Source organism: Prosopis cineraria, unplaced genomic scaffold (genome assembly GCF_029017545.1).
Source record: "Prosopis cineraria cultivar Desert tree isolate PC_DT_omini unplaced genomic scaffold, ASM2901754v1 PC10, whole genome shotgun sequence".
NCBI lineage: Eukaryota > Viridiplantae > Streptophyta > Magnoliopsida > Fabales > Fabaceae > Prosopis > Prosopis cineraria.
This window is the reverse complement of record NW_026555341.1, coordinates 3,046,419-3,059,671: the sequence shown is the minus strand read 5'-3', so window position 1 is coordinate 3,059,671 and position 13,253 is coordinate 3,046,419. Positions and strand designations below refer to the sequence as shown.

General features: G+C 38.5%; 2 protein-coding genes across 4 annotated transcripts; one reads left to right on the top strand and one right to left on the bottom strand.

The window, feature by feature from the left end:
- On the top strand, positions 1 to 7,524 carry LOC129321778 (zeaxanthin epoxidase, chloroplastic). 3 transcript variants are annotated; one of them, XM_054967673.1, is made up of 16 exons: positions 6 to 826; positions 1,555 to 1,717; positions 1,890 to 1,964; positions 2,221 to 2,321; positions 2,412 to 2,527; positions 3,023 to 3,234; positions 3,516 to 3,607; positions 3,904 to 4,018; positions 4,126 to 4,229; positions 4,547 to 4,592; positions 4,719 to 4,783; positions 4,906 to 4,992; positions 6,326 to 6,380; positions 6,467 to 6,555; positions 6,648 to 6,732; positions 7,222 to 7,524. In XM_054967673.1, exons 1-16 carry the CDS (start codon positions 318 to 320, stop codon positions 7,276 to 7,278), a joined length of 1,971 nt encoding a protein of 656 aa, XP_054823648.1. In that variant the 5' UTR covers positions 6 to 317; the 3' UTR covers positions 7,279 to 7,524. The 3 variants fall into 3 exon arrangements, with proteins under 3 accessions (XP_054823649.1, XP_054823648.1, XP_054823647.1); XM_054967672.1 differs by having other exon boundaries at positions 11 to 826; positions 7,232 to 7,524; XM_054967674.1 differs by lacking the exons at positions 6,326 to 6,380; positions 6,467 to 6,555; positions 6,648 to 6,732; positions 7,222 to 7,524 and adding an exon at positions 5,714 to 6,257 and having other exon boundaries at positions 1 to 826.
- A 2,488-nt stretch (positions 7,525 to 10,012) lies between these two features.
- LOC129323055 (uncharacterized) lies at positions 10,013 to 11,701 on the bottom strand. The gene has a single exon (XM_054969597.1). The coding sequence runs from the start codon at positions 11,493 to 11,495 to the stop codon at positions 10,293 to 10,295; it is 1,203 nt and encodes a 400-aa protein (XP_054825572.1). The 5' UTR covers positions 11,496 to 11,701; the 3' UTR covers positions 10,013 to 10,292.
- Positions 11,702 to 13,253: the final 1,552 nt, after the last annotated feature.

The following is a 13,253-nucleotide window of genomic DNA, read 5'->3' as shown; positions in this document are numbered from 1 at the left end:
TGGTGAATCCACATTTCCTTTTCCCAGTGCAGATTGATTGGTGAATCCACATTTCCTTTTCCCAGTGCAGATATTATTATTTTTGCTCCCAACTCACCTCCACCTCCATCTCCACTTTAATTTCAGCGTATGCCGTTCTTGTGTAGTGCTGCTTCCTTTTCTAATTCATGCCCTTCCTCTCCTTTCTCCCCAAATCCTAATCTTTTGCTTAACCTCACAACCGCTTTTTAGGAGAAAGCCCAGTTTTTTATCTTCGAGTTTTCTCATTTGAGAGGACACTCGTATTAACTCTGTTTTCTTCCACGCTAGCTGTAACAATGGCTTCTACCCTGTCTTTCAGCTCTCTTAATCCCTCAACGACATCTTTCTCAAGAGCCAACTTCTCAATTCCTACTTATAAAGAATTTTCATTGGATACTCTACCCTTTGGGAGCAGAACTATTAAACGTACGAAGAAACTGCTGCCGGTTACAGCTGCAGTGGTAGAAGCACCACCTGCTAATTCACCGTCAACACAAACTGTGACTGAAAATCATGGGAATCGAACTCCTCGAAAGAAGATTCGTGTACTCGTGGCAGGTGGTGGGATCGGTGGTTTAGTTTTTGCTCTAGCTGCAAAGAGAAGAGGGTTTGAAGTTTTGGTGTTTGAGAAGGATATAAGTGCTATAAGGGGGGAGGGACAGTACAGGGGTCCAATTCAGATACAGAGTAATGCATTAGCTGCTTTGGAAGCTATAGATTCGGAGGTTGCTGAAGAAGTTATGAGGGTCGGTTGTATAACGGGTGATAGAATCAATGGACTCGTGGACGGAGTTTCTGGTTCTTGGTAAGCTTTCATGCTCGTGCTCTTTTTACACATTCTATTTACTATTTGAGCTCAAGAAACTTGTTATTTATTTCTAGACGGAAGGTGTAAGACTTTGTACCAAGTTTACGGGCTACTAAAGACTGGCATGGTTGATGGTTCTGTAGTCCATGCAACTCACCGTTTTCACAGACCATGTTGCATGTGTATCCATCTTCGGTAACCTTAGGAACTGACGATGTATGTAATTTGGCATTTAATTTCATGGCCGGTTGGCGAGGATGACCAGCTTGATAATAGCGCTGTGTTTAGAAGCTTACAGAAGTTAAACTTCAAAGACCACAGATTTAATTATTCGCGGCACCTCTGGAACATGACATCTGATACTTTATAGCTCTTACTCCAAGCCTTTTTTTTTTTTTTTAATGAATACTTTAGGCCTTTTTAACATCCTTTTTGCCAAGACTTATCTGATTGATAGCCGAATTATTTAATCTGATAGAAACTTGTAGAAACAGATACAGTTAAACTACACATTAGTTCTTGCATAAAAGCTGAAGGAGAATGTAACGTTAGTCATTGTCTTTTTCTGCAAGAAGAGTGTTCCCTTAATTATTGTCATTGTGTTTTTTCCCCTTTTTGTTGAAGTCTTTCTTTTCTTAATTCTTAGATCACTTATGTCCTCTGTAGAGTATGTTTGTGAAATTTAAGCTTGCTGTCCGTTCAATTGATGTATAATTGGTTATCAGGTACATCAAGTTTGATACATTCACTCCTGCAGCAGAACGTGGGCTTCCAGTCACAAGAGTTATAAGTCGAATGACTTTACAAGACATACTTGCCCATGCTGTGGGAGAAGATGCCATCATGAATTCTAGTAATGTTGTTGATTTTGTGGATGACGGAAGCAAGGTAATCAAGGAATGCTCTTGCATTGAAGATACTACTCACAGTGTTAATATATGTATTTGTTTACTTTTTATTTCTTTATTCTGGAATTTGCGTTACAAGATCAATGTAGGAACATATAATTTGGATGACATTTATTGCTTTGTTGTACTCTTCTGGAATTCCACATTTTCAGGTAACAGTAGAGCTTGAGAATGGTCAGAAATATGATGGTGATCTGTTGGTTGGAGCAGATGGTATATGGTCCAAGGTCGTCTTCAATCTCCTTTAGGCTGACTTTTTTTTCATAAGCAAATTATTTACTCAACACAAGATGCTTATGGATTTATGGAAATTTTTTTTATAAGAAAAAGTTGGTCTGATCCTGCATGTGCATGTGGTGGTAGCCTTGTTCTGTAAGCATTTAGAAGTGCTGAACAGTTCCTGCTTCTTTGTTGGCAGTCTATATGGTCATAACTTCTCCCAGTTTATTTAATTTAACCAAGTATTGGGACTTGTATGAATAGGTGAGGAAAAAGTTATTTGGGCCAACAGAAGCAGTTTACTCTGGCTATACTTGTTACACTGGCATCGCAGATTTTATTCCTGCTGACATTGAATCTGTTGGGTAGGTTAGCTTGTATTTTTATTTTTCTATTTGTTTGTTAATATTGCTTGCATCATATTGAGAATCTTTGTTGAACTTCTATCATGGAAGGTACCGAGTATTCTTGGGACACAAACAGTACTTTGTATCTTCAGATGTTGGCGGGGGGAAGATGCAATGGTATGCATTTCACAAAGAACCACCTGGTGGTGCTGATAGCTCCCATGGTATGTTCTTTTCATATACTTCTGATTTGATTGCTCCTGAATGCTTGGTCTCTGGAGATGTCAAATTTTCTTTGTCATTCATTCATAGATGCGCTGTATGAATAGTAGCTAGAAAAAGTGACATGTGAGGATTATGAATGGAGAATGAGAAAAATAGAAAAGCAGGAGTTTCTTGTGGCATAATTAATTCCGAGCTAATTATGCAAGCTTAACACAACATTTATTTGAGATTATATGATCAATACATTTTTGTTGAAATACAAGGACACGCCTCAATGCCATAACCCAAGCCCATTCTCTGTTCGACTCTCCTTTTGCTTCTTTGGTTAGTTGTTACTTTATCTTACCCTACGTTACCTTAGAATAATTGCTCTCGTGTTGGAAGAACTGATATTGGGCAGGCTTCTTAAATTGTTTACTGGAAATTATATTTTTCTCCCTTTTCTTCAAAAAAATTTAAATCTTGATATAATTCTTATATCTTGTGCATGGCAGGAAAAAAGGAAAGGCTCCTTCGTATATTTCAGGGCTGGTGTGATAATGTAATAGATCTATTACTTGCCACAGACGAAGAGGCAATTCTGCGACGAGACATATATGATAGGACACCAATATTCACATGGGGAAAGGGTCGTGTGACCTTGCTTGGTGATTCAGTCCATGCCATGCAACCAAATATGGGCCAAGGAGGATGCATGGCTATCGAGGTACATATTTATCTTATCTGCGGCATTCATTCCCTCTCAATGAACATGCATTTGCACTACTTAAACTGTTTTCAGCAATTTTCTGAATGTTTAGATCTAATATACATTCTCTCTAATCCCTTATAGGCCTTAGTATTTCAGATTCCCTCTCCCCCTGTTCTCTTTGCTTTTTTTAATGTAATTTTTTCTATAACCTATTCATATTCATTTTTAGTGGTATAAACTGACGCTCCAGGAATTAGAGGCTAATCCTTTCTGATTTGCATGTTTTATCATTTCAGGACAGTTATCAGCTTGCGTGGGAGTTGGATAATGCATGGGAACAATGCATAAAATCAGGGTCTCCAATTGACATTGATTCTTGCCTCAGGAGGTACTTACTGTTTGCAGTTGGCTAGTCAAATATGCAAATGAAAACTGGCGTTGACACTGAAACTGCACATTTGCACAAATATCAAATTTTGAAAATTGAGAGGGTGAAACAAACTTTTAGAGGTTCATATGAACTTCGCATTTGCTCACTTGACTTATGTCAGGGTGATGTTTGCCATGGTCCAGTAGTTAATCTTAAATTATTTCCAAATTGGTTTTTTTTTTTTTGGATAAATCATCTCTTCACTGAATTATGAGGCCTTTTATCCCTCATTTCACTTTCTTCAATGTTTTCAGCTATGAGAGAGAAAGAGTACTACGAGTTGCCATTATTCATGGAATGGCAAGAATGGCAGCTCTTATGGCTTCCACCTATAAGGCATATCTTGGTGTTGGTCTAGGCCCTTTAGAGGTAAGAAGTCAGTTACACCTAACGGGAAGATGAAAAGAAGGAGGTGATGGTTACTCTGGATACTGGCATGATGCCTAGGAATTCTTAACTTTTTCCTTCCTCTTCAGTTTTTGACCAAGTTTCGAATACCACATCCTGGAAGAGTTGGAGGGAGGCTTTTAATTGACAAGGTTATGCCTTTAATGTTAAGTTGGGTCTTAGGTGGCAATAGGTAAGAATTAAGAACCATCTTTCCTTTTTTGTTGATTGTCCTGGAGGTATCATGTCATGCTCCAGCTCTCTCTTGCAACATGCATTTAAAAAATGAGTCAAAAGGTCGCAAAAAAAAAGGATGAGATGCTCAAGATTGAAATATTAGTGAATTACTTTTTCAGGTTTTGCTTGATGAAATTCATCCACAAAAAACTACTTAATGTCTTGCACAGTCAAACTTCTATATCCGTTTTGGCTTTCCTAAAGTCAAGGTTTTTGGGGTGGCACATTTTCTTGCATAACTAAAAAACATGCAACATGATCCTACTTTTGCAGCTCCAAACTTGAAGGGAGACCCATATGTTGCAGACTCTCAGACAAAGTATGTCCATTCAATACTTTTACCCTTTCTTGATGTAGAGCTATGGTGGCTGGTTTTGTTACATGGTCGTGTCTGTTTGATCTTGCTTTGATCTCGAATCTCATAGGTATTTAATTATTTATGAAGGCTAATGACCAGTTACCCAAATGGTTTCAAGATGATGATGCACTTGAGCGTGCTATTAATGGAGAGTATGTCTTTGGCCCAATATAATCCTTTAATTAAAACAGATGGCTTGATGATATTATAACCTTTTCTTAAATTAAAACAGATGGCATAACTGTCGTGTCCATTCTTCTTGCTTGTATTGTAGGTGGATTTTACTACCATGTGGGGATGAAGCGGGGCTTTTGAAGCCTATTTCATTAAATCAAGATGAGAAGAAACCCTGCATAATTGGGTATGGCTACGATCACACCCGCTCGGCATAATTGAAATATTACCCCTTCTTCATTTGGATAATGCATGAGAACGATGTTGAGGAATATATAGAAAACATTGTTGCGAAAGCATTTAACTTGCATGTTGAAAATTTTGTACCCTTTGGATTTTAAATGGTTCTGTTAAACATGGAATGCCTTTAATGATTTATTGTTTTCTCATATACCATATAAAATATTAGACTAAATTACCCTAGCCGCACCTCAGGTTTGGCTAAACTATATATGATACCTATCGTGTTTTTAAAATTACAACCGGCTTTCTTCACATTTTGATATATATTGCATAAATTTGCTCTCAGTTAAATAATTAGTTAATTTTTTGAACATTAAACTATGATTTTGCTTTCAACATTATGGTGAAGACAGCTAAATGGATGTTAATCTCTGATATGGGGCTCTGATTTAATTATTAATTTGAAGTCATTGTAAATTACTTTCAAGTATTATCTTATGGACATTTAGGGCTTGTTTGGTATGCAACACTGGCTAAGTTGGACTGGGTTTGGGATTGAGTAATGCCAAACTTTTATGTTTGGTAGGTGATAATGACAAATTTATTCTCAAACCCAATCCCATCTTGGTGGAAATACCTAATACCACCTCCCCTCTGGTATTGCAATTTCAATCCTGGGATTGAAATTTTCATGACTGAAATGCCTTCATCAAAAACTTGCCCAGGCAGTCAGCTTACTCCTCTATCATCGCACACGGATCTCCTCCATCATTCTTGACGTTGCACACTCCATTGAAGATGACTTTGGCAATGCAAGGATGGCTATCATCACATGATAGGGACGGAACAGGAGCAGGGGAAGATAAAGATGAAGCTACTGTCTACCATCTGATTCTGGGTTTCTCATTCATGGGTTTTAGATCTGGGTTTCTGATTTATGGTTTGACAAGGATAGAACAGGAGTAAGCAAAGACAGAGACAGAGCCACCCTCCACCAATGATGTCGACATAGGTGCGAATAGGAGCAAAGATGGCAGAGGTTGAGCGACTCCTTGCCATCTGTCGGTGCCGATGAAGCTTCCAAGAGAGAGGATGATAATGGAGGAAGATGAGGGCAATATTGTCTTGTAGCTATTTTTTTGGGTTAAACTTGAGTCTTTTTTTTTAATCCCATGTTATACCAGACATGATTTTAAAACTTATTTCTAAACCCAGTTCCAATCCCAATCTCAGTCCTAATCCCAATCCTAATCCCATAAAATTCAATACCTTATACCAAACAGGGCCTTAAAGTTTTAAGCTCTGTAATTTCCTGACAATGATATTTTGATTTGCAGGAACACCCCGGGAGAGGACCATCTAAGCAGTTCAATTGTAATACCTTCACCACAGGTAACACAAGTGATCATGTACCAAGTTAAACGTAGTTATACATTGAATGGTCATCCATATCATGCAGCGGTGTTTCTATTTTGAAGGTTTCTGAAACACATGCTCGAATTAACTGCAAGGATGGCGCCTTCTTCCTGACTGATTTGCGCAGTCAACATGGCACCTGGATAACTGAGTAAGTAAAATAAAGCGAGGGTTATAACCTGTCTTTTCAAAATTTGAAATCCTCGTTGTGTATATCTAAGTTCATTCTCATTATTTTTGCAGCAATGAAGGAAGGCGGTATCGAGTGCCTCCAAATTATCCTGCTCGTGTACGCCCATCTGATGTTATCGAATTTGGCTCTGATAAGGTGGTAGACAATTTCCATACTATGGCTTTTTTTATATTTTTAACTAAATTCTACAGTATAGCTAAAAAGTGCATAGTTGTTGGCAAGTAAAGTTTCCTTCTATTTCTTCTATGTACATAGAGGGTTTTTGCCTGGTAAATTTTCAAATTTATGGATTCTAAAACAAAGGAAGGCAAATGTAGTTTTGATAAATCTCAACGGAAATTAGTGTATTTTAGTCCAAGGAAAAAGAAAATCTCTATTTGAATGATACCTCAAGTTGGTCCATGTTATATGATCTGGCTCCAATAGTCGATTTGTATGATTGCAAATATATTTCATTAGAGTTCTGGGCCGGTAACATTGCTTGGCGTTCTTTTTCATTCATTTCAGCATATAAACGTCAATATATTATTCTCTCACCTAGAATAACCTTACTAGGAAATGTGATTCTTAAAGTTTAAAGGGTGGGTTATTTATATTTTATGATGATGTCTGAACCTATCCAAGTCCATTGCAGGCTGCATTTCGTGTGAAGGTGACGAGGTCTGCTGCAGGATATTCTGATGAAGGAGTAAAGATTTTACAGGAACGATGACCCTGATCCTGGACAGTAAAAAAATATTTTGGGTTACACAAAAAATGTACAGCACAAATTTGGAACTAGAAAGCCAGAACCTGCGATTTTTTCAGGTGAGGGTCAATACAAGAAGAATGGCAGCGATTGGTATCGAAATAACATCACACGAACTTGTGATTGTATCATAGAAATTGCACTTTCATGCATGTTAATATAAGAAAGCAAATTGAGTAGCCTCGTCTCTCTTTTGGATGTGCACTTAGATGTCTTTAATGCTCATCTGTGAAAGAACGCGTGGTGCCGACGTTGTGGGCTTGGGCTGAGAATGGGTCCTCGAATCATTTGAACCGAATCACGTCCAGTCAGCATCACATGCATATCTGATATAAATGGGGAGGAGGGCCTCTCCATTTCCTTCTTTTCATTTCCCTACACTCAGTCCATCTCAACCAGTCGTTAACTTTATAATTTAAAAAAAAAATTATTTAATAAAATAATGAGTGGTTGAGAGGGGGAATGTGAAGGGAAATGGAAAGAAAGAAATGGAGAGGCCCTTCTTTCCATTTATAATTAATAAATGGTTGATATAGAGAAGTGGAGGGAAATGAAGGGACTCCTTTTTCATATAAATGTGCATTACGTGAGATTCATGTGTATCATGCACTGGAGATTACATTAAGAGTTGTATATATAGGATGTACTGTACACTTTTGCTGCATGAATAAAACAGATGCCCTCACCAAAATCTTTAATCTACTACTTTCAGTAATCTGATTCTAGTGGCAAGGAGGGATGTGGATGGTGTTAAAGGGGAGGGAAGCTGGTTTGGCAATCCATTTGAAAATGATTGCTTTTATGGATGGTAGATGAAATGAGCTTTGACAACTAAGGCTTGTTTAGTGGTGGCGCTATGACTAGCAGTGGTGGTTAGTGATGGTCAGCATGAGTTTTGTTTAGTAGTGATTGGTGGTGTAATGATCACTGGCCGTGGTCAATAGTGGCAGCTAATAATAATGGATGACAGTCAATGATGGTAACTTGTAATGAAAATTGATGATTATATAATTGATTAGTGATTGGGGATGGAAGTCGGTGATGACGGATGAAAAATGGGTGACAACAATAGGCGCTGACGAGGGTAGCTTTTAGTAATTAAATGTATTTCTTTTAAGTAAAATGTCCTGTAAAAAAACATAAATGAGAATAGTTTTGAAAATATTTAATACAAAACACCTGCCAAATGAATTTTTTTACTTTTTTTATTTTTTTATAAAAAAGTCCCTAAGTCACTGAACAACTTAATTTTCTATTTCATCATTACAAGGATGACTTCTTTAGATTATGCTCTTGGAGAACATACCACTATATCAGAATACCGACGGTAGAGGGAGCATACTGTATGGTCAGCGAGCGTGAAACCACCGTCTTGGGCCGCCACAGGAGCCCACTCATTCACGCCATAGGGGAGATGGGGTGGGTGTCAGGTCGTGGCACGTGAGGTGGCAGTGAGTTTTTTGAGGGCCCATCTAGCAATTTGAAATTTTCAACTCTGCCGGCTATACTTAATGCAATTCTTGTTCGGCTCCCAAATTGCTCATTTCTGGACAGTGACCCAGATTCCATGCATCCTCTCAGGCCCAACTCCATCTTATAATCTTTCTCGGGGCTGCATTGTCCGCGAATTGAGTGGCCATTTTGAACCTTGCTCACAGAAAGTGCAAACCAAATCAAACGTTCTAGTTTTGGCGTACGCGCTAGATGCTGCCTATCAATGTTTACAAAACGATGCAGACAAGAAGCAAACCCCAAGTACAACTAGTGTTGGATGGCTCATTCAGGCTCAACGGAGTGAACCAACAGGCAATTTGAAGCCTCGCACGGAAATTAGAGGGGGCCCAATCACGCGGTCCCTCTCAACTCTCCTGCTCTGGCCAGGCTTCTTCCCCATCCCAAATCCAGAGACCCCATTAAACAAAAGAAAATCTTGCTGTCATCGTTCTGTCCCTTCAACTCTGACGGCGTGGCAAGGTTCCGTCTCTTCGCTGCCGGCGATCCCATTCATGCATGCACCCCCTTTTCCAAATTCCAAGGACCCTGTGTCTGTCTGTATATACGTTTATTGTATTCGCTCCACACTTACCTCTGCCTTACAACTAGCTTCTTAAAAGATGATACTCCTCTCCTGCTCCTCATTTTCACTTACATTCATGTTCTGAGACCGCGGGTGCAAACTCTGGAGGAAATCAAATCATGTCTAACTCGTCATCCCCCTGCTTTCCAAAAAAACGGATCGGATCACTGAGAACGCTTGTAGCGAATGTTTCCACACACGCGCCGTCCTTTCTATTAAAAGGATACACGCACGTGCACCGCTCCTTCCTTCGCCACCAAAATTACTCATTGCCCAAATCTCCTACTCTAAAACTAATTGCCCCCTCATAATCAATCCGTTCTCGTTTATAAAAAAAAATTATATCAATACATTATATATTAAATATGTTTTACCATTTTATTTTTTTAAAACAGAAATATAAATTTTTAATATGCTATTCATTTAATATTCTAATAGGAAAGAATATATAGGAAGATAAAAAAAACATTATTAATAAAACATTATTTTTGTCAAAGTGTGTATAGTTTAGTTTGGACACTAAACCTATTGGGATAAACTCATGAAAATAATGAGACTGTAAGGTTAATATTTCGCCTCGAGTATAAATGTAATAATTGATTAATTGAATTATTTTCATTTACTCATTAATTATATAACTTCTCTATTTTTACATCTACAAATGATGAATGGTTGAGCACGTAATTCCCAATCCTTCCTTCTATTTGGGGCACCTTATTTCATAGGACAACGCGCGTTTCCCAAAATGTTTTACCCCGAGAGAAGGGAATGCAAGCCCGAGGCCTCTTTAGCCTTAACACCATAGTATATTATTTTATCTATAGACTATATAGTATTCGTACGTTTTAACAAAAATTTGTTCACCGACTGTCATGACCGGGAAACTGATTCGACTAGTTTACCGATTTTCTCGACTAGCTGAGGCGACAGCTTCTTAGCACGTTTCCGTTCCTTCTCCGGTCGAAAATCGAATCCTAGAGCGTCCGATACCTCTTCGGAGCTCCACCCCGCTTTCCGAAGTGAGTCCGAATACCTGTCCGCTTTCAGCAGCAGAGCATCCAGCACCGCTTGATTATCTAACAACACCATGTCTCCTTGGAAGAGTCCCGATGCCGATACCTCCACCATTTCAGTTATATCCGATTCGCACCACCCGCCTTCTCTCAGGACTGACCCTATTTTCCCTATGTACTCCTCCACCCATTTGGGCATTTTGGAGCGGGGCGTGTCCAAAAACCTGTCCGGTGAAGACGATGTCGACGACGACGAGTTTCTCCTCCGGCTATCGATGGCTGCGTCGCTCCAAAACTCCACCCACCTCGGCGTTCTGCCTCCGCTAACGATTCCCATATCCAGGCTTCTCCGCGATAAATTGTTGGACGATCCGGCAGACCTCTCGCCAACAGACCTCTGTTTTTTCAGCATATGAGGACTGGATTCCGAACTCCTGAATAGGGACTCGCGCTCGAAAAAATCCGAGAGATCCAAACCGCAGCGGAAGATGCTATTCTCGTCCACGAAAAACATTGGGTTGCCTGCTAGGGTGGGGTTACAGGGAATGTAGCAGTGGTTGAAGACGGGTATCAAAAGAGGGGCTCTCTTCAGCGCATTTCTAGCGACCTGCAATGCCTTTTCAGGCTCGGATGGTCTGGGGCCCCATGTCTTGGACCAGAGAGTGTTTCTGGCAATCTGAAAAGAAATCGCGGCGATTGGGAGGTCCAGCGTAGCACGGAGGTGGAGACGAGCTCCGGCTGAGCGCCAGTCAGGGAAACCGGGACCGACAGGGAGGCCGGCGGCGAGAACAGCACGAAGGTCTGGAGGAAATACAAACCCAAATTCAGCCTCGGCACGAGCAAACTCTGCGTCAGAGAGACCTCGTTGCACCGGTATGCCTGAGTTGCGGAGGTGGGTTATGACTTTGTCGGCTAGAGAAGAGAACGAGAGAAGACCATTACGCACGGGAAGGGAGGAGGCGGTTGTGGCAGAAACGGAAGCCGCTCGAGCGGAAAGGCGCCGGAGACCGGCAATGTGAGCCGGGTTTAGACCGGCCATCCTCCGGTCCACGTCCACCATTGTTGTGCTGCTTGAACCTATATGTTTCCTTCAATAGACCTGTGCCCCGTAACCTCTCTGCGGTGCCCGAAAGATGCTCTTGAGGCTCTTTCTTCTTTTGAATTTTAGAACGAAGACAGAAAGGGAGAAGGAAGGATGTGATATGGACCGAGAAAGTTGAAATTTGTGAGTCTGCTCTGGGGAGAGAGGAGTTCGGCATTGAAATGAAGCTGGAAGATTTATAGCAGGCAAACATTGGAGCCCACTGACGGGACTTTCTCATTTCCCACATTACCCCTTCCTTTTGTGACAATGACCAAAGAAGGAAAAGCCAGAAAGAAAAAACAAGTGTTGGTGTCCCCGTAACAGTCACTAGTTAATAGAACCGTGATCCTCAATCAATCCGTCATATAAGGATGAGCAACGGCTCTTTCTCATTCAAGAATCAATCCTAAACGGTGAGTATTTTTCTTTTTCTTTTTTTCTTCTTTTTTTAAAATGAAAAAAATACAGAGGTGGAGCTGGAATTTTGTAGCCGTTGACCATAAATTTCCTTAGACGTGGCAGGTTACCGTACGCTTTGGCAAGAGGAAAAAATAAGCCCAGGACAAGGGAAAACCAAAATTTCAGTTCCTAGACTGAGATAGAATTAAGGAAATTCATATAATTTTATAGAGATTTGTTTTTAATTCATATAATTTTGTTTAATATTTTTAATCTCTATATTTTTAAAAAAATTAAGTAATTTTTATTTTTCAGGTCCCTATAATTTTTTTCAATGTTTTAGTATAAATAATAAAAACATTAAAAAAAGACTATAAAAACTAAAAGTAAAATTCGATAAAATTATAGAAATTAAAAATTATATTTTTTAAAATTAATTTAAATGATAAAAAATTAAATTAGTTTGTGTTTAAATATTAAAAATGATGATCAAATTAATAATTGAAGTTACTTCATGGATTAAGATTAGCTGATTGAATAAGTTTTCTCATTTTTGTAGGAATTAACAAGTCAAGTAAATAATTTATAAATAATATTAAAAATTTAATAAGTAAAGTTGCGATGTTAACAATCAATGTTACTTCACAAGTCTAGATAAATTAATTGAATAAATCAAGGATTGTCAAGTCAAGTTAAGTGGTTTATAAGTAAAGTTAAAAAATTAATAACTAATATTGTTTCATAAGTTTAGATAAATTGCTTAAACAAGTAACTTATGAAACAGCTTTCATTGTCAATTTTTCAATTTTAATTATTAATTTTTCAACATGATGTAACATCTCAAAAATTAACATAAGGTTAATTAAGTTAATTTAGAGCAAATGAGTAATTTTAAAGGAATATTTAAATATAAATAATTTTAATTAAGAGATTATTATTGAATTTAATTTAGTATAAATTTAAATTTTAAGTTATATTTTTTTAGAAAATAAAATTATTGTTATTATTATTAAAAGAGAAATGGGATATGAAATAAAAAGAAGAAGAAGGAGAGAAATAGATGGGAAAGATGTTGGTGTGTGTGTGTTTAATGTGTACATATATAAAACAAAAAAGAAGGGAACAGCAATGCAGTGCAGGCGTGTGTGTGTGTGAGTTTTATATTTTATATATATATATATATATACAGAGAGAGGAAGAAAGAGGTAGTGGGATCCACACTATTTTTCAAAAGGCCAACAAAGCTTTTGGCTTTTCATTCTTTTCTTTTTTTTCGTTTATGCATCACGTATAGAGAGTGAGTGACACTAATGACGAGAGCTGATTTAAAAGGTA

What these genes read in the sequence shown, in the direction of transcription:
- LOC129321778 (XM_054967672.1), top strand. Translation starts at nt 318, where the DNA reads ATGGCTTCTACCCTGTCTTTCAGCTCTCTTAATCCCTCAACGACATCT. An exon ending in ATTGATTCTTGCCTCAGGAG is followed by an intron (nt 3,608 to 3,903) that starts GTACTTACTGTT and finishes CAATGTTTTCAG; the next exon opens with CTATGAGAGAGAAAGAGTAC. An exon ending in GTTGCAGACTCTCAGACAAA is followed by an intron (nt 4,593 to 4,718) that starts GTATGTCCATTC and finishes TTATTTATGAAG; the next exon opens with GCTAATGACCAGTTACCCAA.
- LOC129323055 (XM_054969597.1), bottom strand. Translation starts at nt 11,495, where the DNA reads ATGGTGGACGTGGACCGGAGGATGGCCGGTCTAAACCCGGCTCACATT.